This window comes from Pinus tabuliformis, chromosome X (genome assembly GCF_031772625.1).
Source record: "Pinus tabuliformis cultivar Carrire ecotype Pingquan chromosome X, CPIR1, whole genome shotgun sequence".
In the NCBI taxonomy this organism is placed as follows: domain Eukaryota; kingdom Viridiplantae; phylum Streptophyta; class Pinopsida; order Pinales; family Pinaceae; genus Pinus; species Pinus tabuliformis.
Window position 1 is genome coordinate 1,222,504,761 of NC_142308.1, and position 19,057 is coordinate 1,222,523,817.

General features: G+C 35.9%; 1 protein-coding gene across 1 annotated transcript; it reads left to right on the forward strand.

Moving 5' to 3' along the window:
* The first annotated feature begins 2,273 nt into the window (after positions 1-2,273).
* On the forward strand, positions 2,274-5,518 carry LOC149144372 (beta-fructofuranosidase, insoluble isoenzyme 1-like). The gene is made up of 5 exons (XM_089446773.1): positions 2,274-3,157; positions 3,583-3,744; positions 4,078-4,322; positions 4,425-4,521; positions 4,752-5,518. Exons 1-5 carry the CDS (start codon positions 2,306-2,308, stop codon positions 4,938-4,940), a joined length of 1,545 nt encoding a protein of 514 aa, XP_089302899.1. The 5' UTR covers positions 2,274-2,305; the 3' UTR covers positions 4,941-5,518.
* The last annotated feature ends 13,539 nt before the right edge of the window (positions 5,519-19,057 follow it).

Genomic DNA, 19,057 nt, shown 5'->3' on the forward strand with positions numbered 1-19,057 from the left:
TTTTCAAGTATTATCAATTGTATTGAAGCTCTTCTAATTTGGATTTTTCCCTCTTGAAGAGGAAAATGCTGCTATCTTTCTAGATTATCAATACAAGGGTTAATATTTTGTAGGGATAATGCTCTTGTTCTTTCTCTTTTACTTCTTGCAATAAAATTTATTTGGATATTACTCTTAATTATCTATTTTTTCTATATAAGTACGCTACAAGTGGTATTAGAGAATTTTCCTATGCCAACATAAATCTTACCTTTAGAGCTTTTCTTAGGTGAGATACAGATTCCTACATCCATAGACAAACAAATTTATCATTCAAAAAGTCAACTTATGGTTAGGAATCATACACAAAGGGAATACAAGTTGGGTCAACTAGTTGGATACACTGCGTATTCCTAGGTATTTAGTTAGTAGTACCACATTAGTCATAATCTACATGTTTTGACATCCCACCAAATTACTTTGTTTGAGGCCTGCAAGGTAGAAAAAAAGGCAAAAGGGGGAGTAGTTGCCTAGAACAAATCATCCAATTCTATTGCATAACCACATCCCCTTCTATAACTCCTCTACCTCACTTTCAACACCTTTAGGTGCATAATTCAATCCCAATATAAGCAATGGAACATCAACTTCCCAATCTGTATATCTTTGTTAATGAAAAAATTGTCAAAATTCATTTATGTAAAGAACCTAAATTATTTTTCATACATATTCTTCCATTTTGTTTATTTTAGAAAAAAAACATCACCAAACTAATCTCGCAAAAACTACATCTATTGAAGCACCCACATAGGAAACATCTATTGAAGCACCCATGTAAGAACCTCTTTGTGAAGAATTAGAAATTTCCATCGATGTAGGAACCTCGATGTAGGAACCTCTTTGTGAAGAATTAGAAATTTTCATCCATACTTTATTATGAATTATAGTTCGCTTAACCTTAATCTTAATCTTCATGTGATATGTCAAACTTTCAAAAATGAGTGTTTAAATTGAATGTTACAAGACTTATAATTCTACTCATCGTTTAGTAAAAGAAATGTTATATCCATACAGTGTATAAGCCTCGAATCATGATAGCAACTAGAGATATCATAAAAATGTGCTAGTACGAAGTGTGAGAATGTGAAACTTGAAATCCAAGACTTTTTCATTAAATAAAATACGATTTCTAATGGTCTTATTACAATCAATTTCAAAGAGTTCTACAGGTCAATAAAGAGGTACGTAAATATAAATAGAAAGTGAAAAACTCCCGAAAAAGAACCACTCGAAACATTATTTTCGGATTCAATATTATCCAATTTATAAAAATCTCCCTATTAGAATTCATCTTATTTCATAATTGGTTTGGAAAAATATCCCCAATCTTTAAAACATCCCCCGACTTACCCCTCCCAGAAAAATCATGATCGTGAAATCCCATTCATCCCACGCAAGTAGTTGCCAAATGTGCATCCTTACAGTAATCGATTTACATGGAAATGTAAACATAAAAGGACAAATGAAACGCAGAAGACAGTTCAGAAATGTTGGAAGTCAGGAACATGTGTCATGGCTTAATTGGAGCACGTGTCTGGAGTATGGACATGGCTTTAAAAAAAAAGGAAATTGGAGCATGTGTCTGGAGTCTGAACTTCATAGGAATTTCTACTTCGTAACCTTCAAGAACAACGATCGATCGATCTCAATCCGCTTTAAAAATAACAAACAAAATCCTTTCGCTTTCACGCGCCTTATGAAAATGAACAGGTGATTTTCTGTGTACCTTTTAATTTGCCTCATATTCTCTGACGTTCTTTGTATTTTTTTAATTGTTTATACTGCCGAGTGCTATAAAGGCATGCCATGCGAGTGGATCTTCGTACTCAGCAGCGATTATTTCGCCGTATTTGGTTCTGCTTGCAGAATGGGATCATCGGCTCGACGGGTTCTGATGCATGCCATAGCTCTCGCATGGCTGTGGTTAAACATTTCTGCTGTTACGCGGGCTTCCCATGTGATGCTTACTGTTAACCGAACGAGCACAAGCGTTGAACAGCGGTATCGCACAGCCTACCATTTTCAGCCTCAGAAGAACTGGATGAATGGTTTGCATATTCCATACTATTTCAGATTTCACATTTAAGATTTCTGTTTTGGGATTTGAACCAATCTTCTAACTCTCTTTTCGTTTGTTTGTGATTGCCTGTATGCCCAACAGATCCAAATGGTGAGCTTTTCATTCGGTTTCAACACATGCATTCAATCGTTTCTAGATTTAATATTCTCTGTGATGAATTTTGATTGCTTTCGTTTTGCAGCGCCCATGTTCTACAAGGGATACTACCATTTCTTCTATCAGTATAATCCTCAAGGAGCGGTGTGGGGAAATATTGTCTGGGGGCATGTTGTTTCCAAGGATCTCATTAACTGGCATTCACTGGATACTGCCATTTTTCCGAGTGAATGGTATGATATAAAGGGCTGCTGGTCTGGTTCCGCAACGTTACTGCCCGGAGACAAGCCTGTGATTCTGTACACAGGATGGGCCAATTCATCCCAACAGCTGCAGAGCATGGTTGTTCCTAAGGATGCCACTGATCCTCTTTTGAGGGAATGGGTAAAGATCCCTCAGAATCCTCTTTTGATTCCAGAATTTGGTATCAACGGGAGCGAATTCAGGGATCCCTCCACCGGATGGCTTGGCCACGATGGAAAATGGAGGATTCTAGTTGGAAATAAGAGAAATCGGGGAGGAGTGGCTTTGTTATTCAAAAGCAAGGACTTCGTTCACTGGGTGAAGGCAAAGCATCCTCTACATTCGTCGGAATTGACCGGAATGTGGGAATGCCCTGACTTTTACCCTGTTCCTCTTTCTGGGAACCAAGGAGTAGACACCTCCGCCATTGGGCATTCACTTAAACATGTTTTGAAGGTGAGTCTGGACGATTACAGGTACGAGTATTATACTCTGGGAACTTACTTGCGGGACATGGATCGATACGTGCCAGACAATACCAGCAGCGACGACGAAAATGGATTGAGATATGACTATGGGAAATTCTATGCCTCCAAGACATTTTTTGATCAAAATAAGCAGAGGCGAATTCTGTGGGGATGGATCAACGAATCGGATAGCGTGTCCGATGATATCAGCAAGGGTTGGGCCGGTGTTCAGGTAAAGTCTGTAATTAGATTAAAGGTTGAGGGAGACGGATAAGACATTCTCGTTTTTAAGATAAGGAGACTTTCTGTGTGAAACTTTATCATTTGTAGTCATTAGATTTTCTTAGTTTTGTGCGCGAAGACTCTTTACTTGGTTAGCAATATTCTCTTCTTTTGATTATGAAACAAGACGAGAAATTCTTATTCGGAAAAGAAGGGATCAGACAAAAATTCCTGACTCGTATTTGACTGATTAATTTAATCCAGTGTACATACCCAATCCTTTTTTATTTTAGTGTGTAATATTAGGAAACAAATATTTAGAAACGTTTTTAATTCATTGAAATCACTCTCAAGCTAAGAATCTGATTCTGCGTTGCTGTATTTATATGTTTTACGTTTTTTTTTCTTTTTAACGTATGCGGTTTTCTTGTAAAGGCGATTCCAAGAACCATCTGGCTTGACAGCGCCACAAGAACGCGGCTTTTACAGTGGCCAGTTTCCGAAGTAGAAGCTCTTCGTCGAAAGAAAACATTGAAACAGAATATAGATCTCAGCAGTGGATCCGTTGTAGAAATTGCAGGCATTAACGCTGCGCAGGTGCTCGTCAGATACATTAAATTCCTTTACTTCAATACTTTTTGCCTCGGAATTGTTGCCCCTAACAATCTCAGGGAATAAGGATCCATGCCTCTTTCCTCTGATTTAGGCTAAGTAATTGCTCTGATATTTCTTTTTCTTGTAAAAGTTGGTAGTTCTTGTGCTGATTTTTCGGATTCATCTAATAGCAGGAAAATCGAACAGGTCCTCTATGATCTTAGCTGAAGCAAAGATCCCTTTCATGACTCAGAGATTTTAAGAATTTCCCCCTTTTTGTAATCTCTGTTTTCGTTTTTTAAATTTACTTGGTGAAACTGGATTTGCTATTATTAGGTCGATGTGGAAGTCTCCTTCGATCTCCCGAGGCCTGAAATCGCAGAGTTTGAAGATGAGGTGGGAGTAAATTTGACAGCTCAACAGCTGTGCAGCCAGTTGGGGTCAGCTGCGAGGACTGTTGTTGGGCCATTTGGGTTGCTTGTTTTAGCTTCCAAGGACTTGAATGAACGCACTGCTGTGTTTTTTCAGATCGTTCGCTATCGAAAAGAATTGAAGTTATTAATGTGCAGTGACCAGAGCAGGTAAAACTTCATAAATATTGTGAAAACTTATTGATCTGAATCAATCAATCCCAGACAAAAGACAGCACGTTAATGTTTGTCAAATTGTGTGAATGCTCGCAGATCGTCTTTGCTGAGCGACACTGATAAGACAGCATATGGAACTTTCGTGAATCATGTGGGTTCTTTCAAGGAGAAGAGCCTTTCATTGCGAGTCCTGGTAAGCTGTTTGACATGATGTTTTTTTAAATTTTGCCTGTGAACTGTAAAGTTTGAGCAAATTTTATTCATTTCTAAACTGCTAGTGCGGTATCTTTGTGAGAGCACGAGAAACCAAATGTAGGTTTTAATATTTTCCCACTACATACTAAATATATATCTTAAGATTTAGCGTTGATTTTTTATTTATTTTTAATTTGTTGTTGCAACGGCGATGAAATGAAAATGCAGGTTGATCATTCAATCGTGGAGAGCTTTGGAGAAGGGGGAAAGGCGTGCATAACTGCTAGAGCTTATCCCACCCTGGCAATAGGCAAAGACGCCCATCTTTACGCCTTCAATAACGGCACTTCCACTGTCAGGGCCAGCAAATTAATCGCGTGGGAAATGGCTTCCTCTAATCACAGTACTCTGCGCTAAATAAATGGGTTTTATGAGATGTAATCAAAACTTTGCAATTTTTCAAAAAATTGCGTAGATTTTCGTGATGTGGTTAGTTAGTTGGTGCTGTGTTTTGAAACGGTTATTATAATCAGTTGCTCGCTTTTCCATGTTGAAGCCAAGTTGTGTGTTCGAGATAAAGACGCGTAGAATCTGCATTCAACGTGAGGTGATGAGTTCAGCGTTCAACGTAATATGGATTTCGCTGAAGACTTTTAACGGAGTCTTCATGGTGGGACAATGATGGAATTAGGGTTAAAGAGCTTTTATATGTGCTTGCTGACCTTGTCCCCTTCAATAATGTTGTGGATTTTGCGTCCTCCACTTTGCCTGCACTCTTTTAGAAGCGCAAGAGTCTGGTGCTTGGATAAAATAAAACTGTTATGTGGCAGCGTTCATTACATAAAGCGCTCACTGTGGCTTTATACGTATAGCACTTCCTTTCCTCCTTTCCTTCCATAACGATGGTTACTTTTGTAAAACTTAGACATATGCCTAAGTATGTATTTATTTTATACTAAAATACATATCATACTTTTAATGTTTTAAAATAAAAATACTATATATTTTGACTATTTAAAGCGCATCAAACCATTTTTAGAAACGCTGATCTATATGTTATTTGTTTTGGAAGTTGTTTCGGTATATTTTTCAGTTTAATTTGCTTAAAATTAAGTAAGGATTTGTTTAAATTATAAATTTGAGTTGTGAAGTGTCCTAATTGTTTTTATTTATGTACATATAACACTATTTTTATTATATTGGGACAACGCAACATGTTTTTGGGAGACATTGAGCTAAATTATTACTTCTTGAACAACCTCGAGCACCAAATCAACACCATACTTTGTTTTTGGAATCCATGTAAGCATTCTAATGTTCTTTTTTGTGGTTAAATTTGGTTTAAAATTGGAGAAAACAACCAAAATAATACCTTGAACACAATCATTTTATTAAATGTAAAGGAAATTGGCTAATATGGAACATGATCAAAACCCAAACCCACCATCACTAAACCAAGAATTCAGAACAACCAAACCCAAACCAAGAACTCCAAATGATGAAATTGATGAATCCTTAGCTACATTGAGGCCATTGATACAGGTCTCCAAAACACCAGAGAACCATCATGAGTGTTTCTTGCAAAGTCTAATATTCAATTGTATCATCCATCTCCAATGCACAAAGCTAGTTAATAATTATTTTTTATTACAATTCTAAAACGTATGAACACTATAGAACCTATCTAAATACATACCATATCATAGACCTCAACATTAATAAACATTATTTTTTGTCTTTGTTTCTTGACCCAGGAAACAACCAACCTTTACCAGTCAACATAAACATTTGAATGGACTAGTGCACCTACCAACCATTTCTAGACAATTGGATGGATAGGTGGTTTATGGTATTTGATAAACCTCCTTTCAATAATAGGAAGTTACCTCTATACTTCTTGAGGAAGTTATGGGTTAAGTTTCAGGTTAGACTCAATATTAACTACTTTTACATGGGAGAATTCTAGAGGGTGGGTCATGGGTTTGCACATAATAGACAAAATGCTAGGTGCAACCCAAAACTAGGTCTTCATCCACCTAGATAAAGGCTTAACCCCCCTTCTTAGCATCTTCCAGTTAGGGATATCAACACTGATACCCAGACGACGCTAGCCACATTGAGTTACACACTAGTGCAGCCTGACAACTTGGTAGCATCATCATGTGAGGAGACACTGACAACTAATATTGTGAGTGTTGTTAGACCATATGACTCTACAATGGGGCTTGACTAATAGAAGTCATGTGGAGGCTTACTTGAACCTCACAGATGTACCCGATGCTAGTAGACTTGTTATGGCTACATGGAGGGAGGAAAGAAACATAGCTTTAGGAGGAGGTTATTATTTTGACCATATATATATATATATATATATATATATATATACAGAGAGAGAGAGAGAGAGAGAGAGAGAGAGAGAGAGATTATTATGTGTTTTTTTATTGATATAATTATAAGTTTTTTTGTAGTTGTTATGTCCTGATAACACTCCCACTATTCCTATTGATGCATTGGTGCTAGTTTAAACCATGGATGCCACAGTTAATGTTGCATGTTCATTTAGTGTATTACATAACCAGGTATGGTGAATTAAAACTATCCCTCCTTAGGATCTTTTCATATGTTTTTAGTCCATAATATATATTATTTTGGTTTGAGTGTTGTAGTGTCCATTTAAAGTTTTTACAAATTGTAACATCACAAGGAGGGGACCCAGGCCCACTTGGAAAGGACATATGTTTCCCTTCTTAGGTATCATGTGTCAAATTAGATTTTTTAGATGTTTATTTCATTATCTTATTTTGGTTTACTAACTGAAATATTATGAATGTGTGTGTGAGTGTGTTTCCTCCATTTTCACAATTCTCTTCTCTTACCCCTCCACATCATTGACCCTGATTCCCTGTTTTCCCATTAATTATCCACCATTATCATCACATTTCCCCAATATTTTGTATCCATCTTACCTCGACCAGGGAAATTCTTTAAGTACTACAACCCATAGGTGTTGAACGTCATTGACCTCCACCATATTCACCATTTCATACACCCACATTGGCTACATCCATAGACCATCTAACAACCTTTGAACATGTTTTGTAGCCAATTTCTCCACTTGCAAGTGAATCTCCATCATTGGGGTAGACATTCATGGTGAGGTCATTCGTTGATGATTTTTTCTTTATGATGAATTGGATTGATTATGTGACTTTTTTATTTAAATTCTATACTTTGTCTCTTGTGACTATTGTAGGGTGGGTTGTTGAGAGATTGGGAATGCAAAGGATGAAAAAACCATCCCAACTAATTATAGCATCTTCAATAAGTCTTTTGGGTTTTATTTATAAATTATTATTTTCTAAGCATGAATTTATTGTCGAAAAAATATAATGAGAATCCTGTTTCTTTGTGCAGTTCGCAAAGACAAAAAAGCATGCCACAAAAGATAAAATGTTGAGCTCCTTCTTCTAGTAAGAGGACAAAGATCGACTTTTTGGATCCAAATGATGGTGGTAAGGATGGAAGTGGTTAATGAGTGACGAATAAGACCCATTTTGTATATATGACATCACACACCATATGATCATGTTTGGGCATGCGATGTCATTTGTATATTAAAGTCATGTTGTATTGTTGAATGTGTTTGTATTAGGTTTTTAAAGACATATCAAATAGGCATATTCTTCGTGATACATTTAGTTGATGACCCCAAACAAATTGCAACATGTTTGATCCATTTGGGCACACTTCTCCAAGCGTATATAAAATATGAAAATCACTTTATTACAATAATTTATGTAATAGAAATATGTTTTTTTATCTTCAAGTTCTATATTAAATAACTTAATAATCTCAAACCTATGCTATATGAAATCAACATAAATGATAAGCCTTTGAAATCACTTAATCATGAAGATAATGCAAGAATAAGAAAGAAATTTGAAGTCACACAATTTTGGATAGAAAGATACTTTATACATATATAGAAGAAATGAAATACATAAACAAATTTATCACAAAATTTGTACAATATCTAGCTCTCCAAACTCTATCAAGGAAAAATCATGAAATCCTAACCACCATCAAATTTCCACAACATGCTAGTGTTAATACCTAGAAGTCCTCCCTTGGCTTCAACAAGATTTTATCACATGCTCTTAACGCTAGCATTGTTTTCTTCCTTAGGGTTTACAAACCCTAGCCATGTTGCATCACACAAGTGCATGGAAATACAACTCTAGTCCTAATCTTCACACATACTTGTCCATCCTAGGGTTTTTGTAGCCAAATCCTTGGCCTTCAACTTTTACATCAAGGTAAAAAACACCACCTCCATGGATCATCATGAAGATATAATAACTAACATGTATTCTAAGAAAGGAATTACACCATGCTTAGGACTCATCAATTTCATCTCACCATGTGTTGTAGGGATTAATGCAGGTGTAGTGGATAAGAAGCCTTCTCAGGTTCCCCAGAACCTAAGGTCACCGGATCAATGGATCTAAAGTTGTTCAAGAAAGATACATTCAATCATGACAATGTTAGATAAGAATTGACAAAGAAAGGATGAGTGGAGACATGCTTATCCTTTTCACAACTATGCTAAAGTAGTTAGTGTGGCAAAGAAGGAACCCTCATCCAACTCCAAGAATGAGACTTGCACACAAGGCTGATAATAAGTGATTTTCACAGCATATATAAACCTCAACAATTCAACATACTAACATATAACAATATATAGAAATCAAATGCATCAGTATCAAAGCATTAGTATAAATCATAGAATTAGAACACATAGAGTGTAAACATTTTAGCCATGATGTAGACAAAACAACAATCGATTTATATTAGTAAATTTGAGAAGGAAGATCACAACCATGGTGTTGCAACAAGCTTTCCTCAAACTCCAAGCTCCTTTCTCTCTCTCTCAATAGTATCTTGGCAGCATAACAATGCTTGAATTCTGATCCATATTACAATGGCTTAACCTCTGATATATAGGAAATGGGAGGCTCAGATTTTTCCATTTTCTTCATTAGTTCAATTTGGGCGAAAGCTATAATTTTCCTATGTTTTATTTCTCTTTCCATCCATAGTAGCCTTTGTTAGGATAGGAAACTTCTAAAGGCGAGTTTGAGGTAATCATTTCTAGCTTTTTAGAGTCATCTTTGAGTAAATGATGGAGTCATAGTGAGCTAACTCGTGATTTTCCTTCGCGAGCTCATGAAAGTTAGGTAAGGTGACCTTATCGAAGATATAAAGTGTGAATTCCTCGGTTAACTCAGTATGCTAGTCCACTAGGTCGCATTAGCACACAATCTATTAGATTATGGGGTGCGTTAACATGGAAAATAGGCATGTAAATTAGGGTTTTACTTTAGTCCAAGTTGATCTTCTCCTCTAAGTTGATGATGAGGTCTTTTCCAGTGTAACATATGCCCCCTAAAGTGTGAGGTCAAATAAGAAGGTGATGGTTGAAATAGTTTATATAATGTGACTTAAGAGAGAGATTGTCAGAGTATTAGAACTGAAAGATTATTGTGAACAACAACACATGTTAGAATATAAAATAATGCCCTATGTCAGGAATTCCCATGCTTAGTAGAAAAACCAGAGTGATCTCCAATGGAGGTATGAAATTTGTGTCGATCAATGGGTAAAATGTCGATAGATTTCATAATGTGTTCAATCTGATAATCTCTCTCTGAAAAACAATAGTCACAGCTTGGGAGAGGAAACAAGGTTGATTCATGTAAGCCTCCACCCAAGCTCTTCGTCGTTGCTCCAAAAATAACATATTTTTTCACATGTGAATAAAGGAGTTGAAGTTCAACATGTGGGAAATCGTCCGATTATTGGTTGATGATGAAAACTATTAACAAACACAAGGATGGTCATCGATAGGGATGATGGTCTCCCAAACGCACAATACAATCTACTGAGCGTAAATAAGAGGATTTGGTGTTGTTGAAGCCCCGAAAATCAGGTCTACAACAAGGGGGATACCCACCCAGTCTGGACCTTGGTTAGCAGCTCCTTTTCTGTTTGGTGTAGTGGGTCCGACTGGGGATATGGGACCAGTTTCCCAATTTATGTGTGTGTGTGTTGAGAATTTATATTTCCTTTCTAATGGCTTCTAAGTAAAATGCTTTTATTCTAAGTCTAATTTAATGACATGCAATTGTATTCTAATAAACAGAAATATCTAATTCTAAAACTACCCCAGGATTTGATCTTTCAATTATGTGATCTAAAATAGTTTCTACAGCAATTGGTAATAAAGATCATTCAATCGCTATAAGAAAAGAATTCAATAAAGATGAACTGTTTCGTATAAAAAGTTAGCCGAACAGTTGTGAAAAACATATCGCATAATAAGTCACTCATATATTAAGCATAAATAAATAGCTATCACCGTACAGAAGTGCCAAATGATAACTCAAGCATTTAAGCATTCATACATAAATAACTGAACATGAATATCACCATAACACATAAGCAGAATTTGTTAAGAGATAAAAGTACCATTTATAACGAGTTCTACTCATGAGCTCCAGTAATAATGATCTATCTCTTCTTAATTCAACATCTACTAAGAGTACAAAAGTGCAACATCAGTAGTAGATATTAAACACAGATATCAATAAATCTTGTTCCATTCATTCATCAAAACCTCCTCGGAGGGTGCAGAAGTGCATGTTCTGAGGACAAGTTTTTGATAAATTTTAGGACCTTTCTCTAAATGCATGAGAAGGGTTTAAATACTACTAGCTAAACATAAAAATAATTTATTACAAAAATGTAGGATACGGTTTAAATGACCGTCCTCATTTTAGGCAAAAATAAAGCAAAACTAAAACTAAAACTAAATCTAAAACTAAAACTGACAACTAACTATCTATGTATCTGTTCCTTGTATTCGCAAGCATTCAACATTTGCTTGAGGAGAGTTGGCTGGCTGACTTCCGACTTTAGCTGTCTTGTGAAGACAGAATTGGTAAGAGCTGGCACCATCTTCTCGGCAAAATTAATGATACATTTGAGAGTCATGCACTGGCTATGTGGTTTTACCAAGTACGTCCAGTAAGAATCCCAGTTCAACTTGGTTAATCTTTTGATGGACTCTTCCTTTCCTTGAGCCTTCTGTGTCTAGCTTGTCTATAGATGTTGTACATTTGGTAGATATTTACATACCACTTGAAGATATCCCTGATAAATACCACTGGTTTTTGAGTTCAATTTTTGCCTTTCGCCTTTAGCACTTTTTCCTACAAATTTCCAAGCTTATAGGCGACTGAGTGATTAGAGGCTTTCCATTTTAAGAGGTTTTGCCTGGCGATGTGTGATTAGCACTAGGTGCTAATCGCGCATTGGAAACTGCCTCAGTTTCTTGATCTGGGCTTCCCTGATGCTATTTTTTGCCTCTTGCGCGCCTTTTGATATAAACCTTAAATTTTGTGGAAAGAACGACTTCGTACATTCTTGGCTCTGAGTCTTAAACTGTTGGTCTATTATCTTAGCCTTATCCAGTACCCGTTTGACCGTGTCCATGTATGGAAGAATTTTGGGCCTCGCCGCTATCCGGTGCAAGAACGAACATGCTAGTTCTATAATAGACGCCTCAGATGACTCGTGTGAGCCAACAGTAGTTGTAACCTCCATTATTATGGGGTTTTCTTCCTCGAGTAGACTATAAATGCCTTCCCAAGTAGTAATACCAGCATCTTTGTTACAAGTGGTGTCTGTGTATAAGGGCGTCATCTCTTTATCTTCAGAACTCGGAGCTTTACCCTTCTTTCCCATAATATTCTGAACACTGCTATGTACAATTCTGTGCTCCTCGCTCCTGCAGTTTACAAATGGGGCAAGAGTAATGATAAGAAAAAGGTGACGGGAAAGCTTTAAATGCCGAAAAAATATATCACCCTACGTGAAATGGCTCTTTGATCAGATCAAAACCATGTTTCATTAATGATTGCCAACTAACTCATTAATTATCATTAACACACATAACTAGGCATTGGTTTGTGGAGAAGCTTTTTCGAAGGAAGAACCCCATAGATCTGTGATAAGGCGATTTTGCGATTTGCTTCACAATATCGCAAATCACAATATTTTAGATCGCAATATCACGAATTCGTCACATGTGGCGATCATCCATTACAATGTGTTTTCTGTGAAATGTGATTTGCGATATGCGCCATCGCATATCGGTGGTTTGAGGCATTTCAACTTAAGTGATATTTGAGGCATGCGATGTGATGAGGGTCTTCAACGTGTGATTTCGCAATCTTAGGATTCCGTTTGTAGGAAGGCATCCATTACCTTTTTGCGATATGACGCTTTTTATTAAGGGAACATTTTTGTTCGAACTTATCATAAAACTCAAGTCTTTTTAGATTTTTCGAGTATTATCCTAGGTTTTAAGATAGTAAGATTTATTCAAAAAGGAAATACAAGTCCTAATTTATTTTTTTGAATTTTATGGATAAGGGTCCCCACTTATTTAGTATCAGTAATAATACTAAATAAGAAGGGGGGTTGTTGCTGGCCACAACAATTGGCGATTCACTTGGAAGAACCAGTTATCTCTGCTTTTCTTTTGAATTTTCTAAACTTCCAAAACAGAAAATTTTCCAGAAAGTCAAACTTTATTATAGAAAGATAAAGTACACCATTCTTTCAGTTGTTAATGACAATTCGTTTCTTCTATGTTAACTTTGGTTATTTACTTCCTAGAGCTAGTCATTGTATCTACATCAGTCACTACTTAGTTTATAAAGATAAAAACAAAGGCTTCTCTGTAAATTAGTTTTAAATATGCTCATTTTTCGTAGGTAGAGCCTCTGCTTCTAGCAGGCATTTATAGCCTTGACAGGGTTACCTGTTACCCAGCAATGATCTTGTATCCTACTTAGAGAAATATACGATTTTCAAAGGGAAATCCATATTCACACTTATTGCTTTTATTTTCTTTTAATCCTTAAAGAACAATGCCTTGGTTTGGTAGCCAAATTAGGACAGTGCCACTCACTTGATTTATAACTTTGTTGAATAAGCTGGCTCATGATGAGACCCCTTGTCTTTTGATTGCAACAATCTCGAGTCATTGCCCTGTTGTGGTATGAAGTTTTGGCAAAGTCAGCAAGCTATAATATCTATGATCATGATAAGTCGGCTCGTGATGAGACCTCTTATTCTTTAAGTTAAAGTGTATCACTGGATTATTCCTTGAAGCTCGTAATTCCCTAGGTGGGGAGGAAGTCCTTGTTTCCTTAAGAATAGCTCTGGACGAAAATGGTAAAGTTTTTTGGAAAGAGCTTTTCTACAGAGAATCTTCATTTTGTTATTGATATCTTTCATTTGACTGATATAAAACAAATTCCAACTAAAGGTTGCTTTTTATCAAAATTTACAAGGTTGGAACTAGTATCATTTTCAGGCTTATAGCCTTTGACTGTATCTTATAATAATAATGACCAATTTTCTAAATTAGTTCTATTTATACAAGCGAAAAAACAAAATTTAAAAGAAATTCTAGTTTTCTTCGTGAATTCCAAATGTAACCATTTACAACTGGTTTATTATCAAAATAAAGGAAAAACTAATTTACAAAAATAGAAGAATGATCTCCTATGGAAAGTATTTTTTGAGGATTTGTCCATTAACAGGTAAAGATTCTCTTTTTCCTGTTAAATCCTGTAACATAAAGGTAGATGGACCTACAATTTCTACGATTTGGAAAGGGCCAAGCCACATTGTTGAAACTTCATATGTTTGCCCTTTTCCTCATGAGCCTTATCCCATTTTAAAACTAGATCCCCTATTTGAAAGTCTTTTCTGGATATCATGTTTGAGTCAAAAGAAACTTTTACTAATGCTTGGTGATGCGCATGAGTTATTTTAGCCTGTTCTCTTTGCTCTTCTAGCTTAAGGATTTGTAACTGCCTTAGTTGTAAGGAAGAGGTTGGTGTTTCATCAATATATTGAACTAAGGCCAAAGAGGGAATTGCTAGATGAGTTGGAAGGACCACTTCTTTCCCATAAAACAAATTAAAGAGAGAAGTGCCAATGGAAGATTTCTGCATTATTTGGTCTACCCATAGAGCGTATGTTAAAGATTTGTGCCAATTATTATGAGTTTGATCAATGGTTCGCTTAATGATTCTGATTAAGTATTTAATTGTTGATTCAGCTAACTCGTTCCCTTGCGGATAATAATTGGCAGAGTATTTAAGCTTAAAACATCTTTTGAGCGCAAATTTAGTCATAGCATTGCCAGAAAAATACGATTCATTATCAAACATTAATGCAGAGGGTAAATCAAACCTGGTGATTATGAACTGATCTATGAAATTAATGATGTGTTCGGCATTAGCTGTCTTGAGAGGAACTGCTTCTACCCATTTAGTAAAATAATCTGTAGTTGTAATGATATATCTATGTTGTTTAGAAGAGTGAGGAATGATCTCACTTATTATATCCAATCCCCATTGATCAAAAGGTTGATCAATATTGATTGGTTGCAAAGGCAATGATGGTTTCTTTTGTCTTCCAGTAGCAGTTTGACAAACTTGACATTTCCTTACGTAGCTATGCACATATTTAAATAGTGTAGGCCAATAGTATCCTGCGCACAAGATTTTATGTGCTGTAGTATTTCCAGCATAATGTCCACCTGCTGGTCCTTCATGGAGTTCCTACAACACTTTTTCAGCTTCAACTTTCTTAAGACATTGAAGGAGAACAGAATCATAATTCATCCTAAAAAGTACATCGTTACGAGTTGATATTTCTTAGCCTTCAACCTTAGGGCTCTTTCTTTGTATAATCTAAGTTTGAAGGAGCATATCTGTTCTTTAGATAAAATATGATATCAGCGTACAATGATTCAATATTGTTTAGGCTTACCTCATACATTTGTACTTTTGAAGATGGTATTTCGGAAATAAGCAAGGCTCCAGCCAACATTTTACAAAAGCCTTGACCTTTTATAATATTTGCTGGTTTAATTTCGACGTCGTATTCTTGTAAAGCAGTAACCCAATTTGCTCTCTTTTCACCCACATCTTTCAGTACTAAAAAATTTCTTACCGTTGGAAATGGCACAATGATTTTTGTATGGGTTTGAAGTAAGAAGGGTCTGAAATGTTTGATTGCTTTGAAAACAGTGTAAGCTTGCTTCTCGACGTCAGAATAATTTAATTTGGCCCCTTATAGATTTGAACTAAAAAAGGCAATTGGGGCTTCCATATTATCTTGATTTGCTTGAGTGAGTATCGCAGCATATGATCTATTGGAGGCAAATGTATATAAAATGAAAGGGTCGGAAAAATTTGGAGTTGCTAAAGATGGGGCATTAACAATCGCTTGTTTAATTAGATTGAATGCTTCATATTCGTCTTGGCCCCATTTGAAGATTGAATTATTTTTAATCATTGCTTGTAAGGGAGATACGATTCTTTAAAAGTTAGGAACAAATCCCTTTACAAAATTAATCTGGCCAAGGAAGGATTGCATAGCTTTCTTGTTGTGAGGTAAGGGTATTTCGGAAATCTCCTTGATTCTGTTGGGATCAATATGGATTCCAGATTTTGACACTATAAATCCAGGAAGTTTTCCTTCACTTAATGCAAAAAAAGACTTTTTTGGATTAAGTGAAATTCCGTACCTTTGGCAACATTGGAAGATTTGTTTCAAATCTCTGAGATGATTACCTCATTTCTTGGAATATACAGTTATATCATCCAAGTAGATTACTACTGATTTGTTTACTAATCCCTTAAATGCGATGTCCATGGCCCTTTGAAATGTGGCGCCAGCATTAATCAGACCAAAGGGCATCTATTGATATGCATAAGTGCCCCATTTGGTTCTAAATGTAGTCTTTAATTGATCATCAGGGTGGACCAAAACTTGGTTGTAGCCAGAGAAACCATTCGAAAAGGACATTAATTCTGATCCTGCAACTTCCTGTAATATTTGCTCCATGGGAGGCAAAGGAAAATTATCCTTTTGGCAGGCTTTGTTAAGATTTTGAAAGTCAATGCAAATTATAATATCTTTGTTTTTCTTTCTAATGGGAACCATATTGGAAACCCATTTAGAATGTCGAACGGGAAAAATGATTTTGGCTTTCAATAATTTATTGAGCTCAGATTTGATCTGATTTTCTAGGTTAGGATGGATCTTCCTCAGCTTTTACTGGACAGGTTTTTCATCGTTTATCATTGGGATTGTATGCTGAATGATAGAAGTGTCGTAAGCCTTAAGTTCATCATAGTTCTAGGAAAAGACACTTTTGTATTGTTTCAAGAGACGAACGTATGCTAATCTTTCTTCAGGGGTTAAGCCAAGACCTAGATTGATATTCTGTGGCTTGGTATCAGTTCCTAGATTTACTAATTCATAGTTTAGAGTTGAACTTTGAAGTTTTGAATTGGTAGATCTTTTGAATCGGTCTTTCAAATCGTATAAGTCTTCCAATTTGACTACTGATTTTGGCATAGCATTATTAGTGCTATCTTGTTGCAATTGTTTTTCATGTTGGTCTTCATCTATAATCTGATTATTGTAAGATCCTTCTGATGTGAGGAAGCTTACAATATCAGGATCATCGTTAAAAATTCTCCAATTGGTAATGTTATTAGGAATCGAGGGTCTAAAAATTAATTCAATTGAGAATCTATCCAGGCTAAAGTCTTCTGAGGGAATGAGCTTGGAAGCTACATTTGCCAAGAGATCAGCACTAGCATTTTGGAGTCTGGGAATTGATGAAATATTGAATGCTATAAAATGTTCAGTCAGATCTTGTACTAAAGATTGATAATGCTTTAAATGATTTGATAGATAATGTATAGTATTTTGTACCTGTCTAATTACAATCTCAGAATCTCCAAAAACTTGTAGATACTTGATATCTAGTTCGATTGCTTTGTATAATCCTTGGATTAAAGCCTCGTATTCTGCAGTATTATTGGTACAATCGAACTCGAGTCTGCAAGTTAACATAATTTTGTTTCCCTCTGGACTAACTAATACACATCCTACTCCTGCTCCATCGTTAGACTTAGAACCGTCAAAAAATAACTTCCAAAATAAAGATTTATTTACAGGACTATCTATGAAATTAACACATTTAGAACTATCTATTTGAGAAAAGTTTTCTACTTGAGATAAAACAAAATGTTCTAAATAAGGTGAAGTATGAGCATTGAAATTTCCTAAGAAAGAATCAACAGAATAGTTGCCAATTATATTGTTGCTGTATGCCACAGGTTCATTCTCCTTCCAATTCTATTACTATGTATTTTTGATGCCTTTCTCGCTCAACCTTTATTTTATTTGGTTTGCCGTTTTAAGGGAGCCACATATGTGACCAATCGGTCACAAAATATCCATGAAGCTTTTTAGACCAATCCCTACTAAGAATTAAGCCATAGAATTTTGGAATGTCTGCAACTAAAATATCGATAACTTGACATACCTTTGGATTAGATGACAGCCTTATGGTAACCTGATTTAGTTCTCCGATTACTTCAACCTGCAACCGATCCAGCTGAACTATGCGCATTGTAGATTTTTGGGGTTGAACGTTTAGCTTTGCACATATTGATTTAGGTAAGATATTGGATGAAGCTCCTGAATCAACTAAACAATTATGTAATTTTTTATTGAAAACTTCATAAGTAAGAAGAAATGGTGGAGTATGAGATCTTGACCTTCCTCTAATTAGAGCGATGCCATTAGGATCAACTTTACTAGTCACAATATTTGGAGGTCTTCCCATCTCGTGGGAAGCTTGCGAGATTACAGCGACAGGCAGAGGTGCAACTGGTACTGCATGTAATTCTTTCAAAAGGAGCTTTTGTTGATGTTTTAACTTGCTCAATTCATAAAAAGTGATGTTAGCCCTAGTCTTCTTCATGTCTTCTATGATATTGTACTCCATCTCATCAGAAACAATCAATTTTTTAGATGGAGTTGGTGAATATGTTTGGACTGGGCTTGTTTGAGTCGCTTTGGGTGACGTTTTCTTAGCTGCAACTTTATCCTTAGTCATTGAGCTTGCGCTATTTGGCTTAGGAATAGGTTGAGGAGGATCGAACTGATTTTTACTTCGAGTATTGATTGGTGATGCCTCTTGATCCTCTTCGTCTGGGAGGATAAAATCCCACATTCCCTATACTTCTACAATTTCTTCTTCATCAATAGGCTCTTCGTTGGAAATTTCCTCTTCTTCTTCTTTTGATTCAGCATTAGTAATAGCATTGGGAGGCTTTGAATTAGTTGAAGGATTTCTTCTATAAGGCTTGTGAGGCTTTTTAGAAGAAGTCTCTGCTACTTGTTTCTTTATGTCAACCATTTTGTTAGACATGGTTTTCAAAACTTTCTGCAATCCCTCTAAAGCAAATGGGTCTTTGGGCTATTTTTTCTTTGGATCTTCTTTAAAGGTAACCTTCTTAGATTTACGTTCATCAACAACGTTTTTCTTTTCTAAGGCTATGATATGTTTCTCTACCGTTATTGCT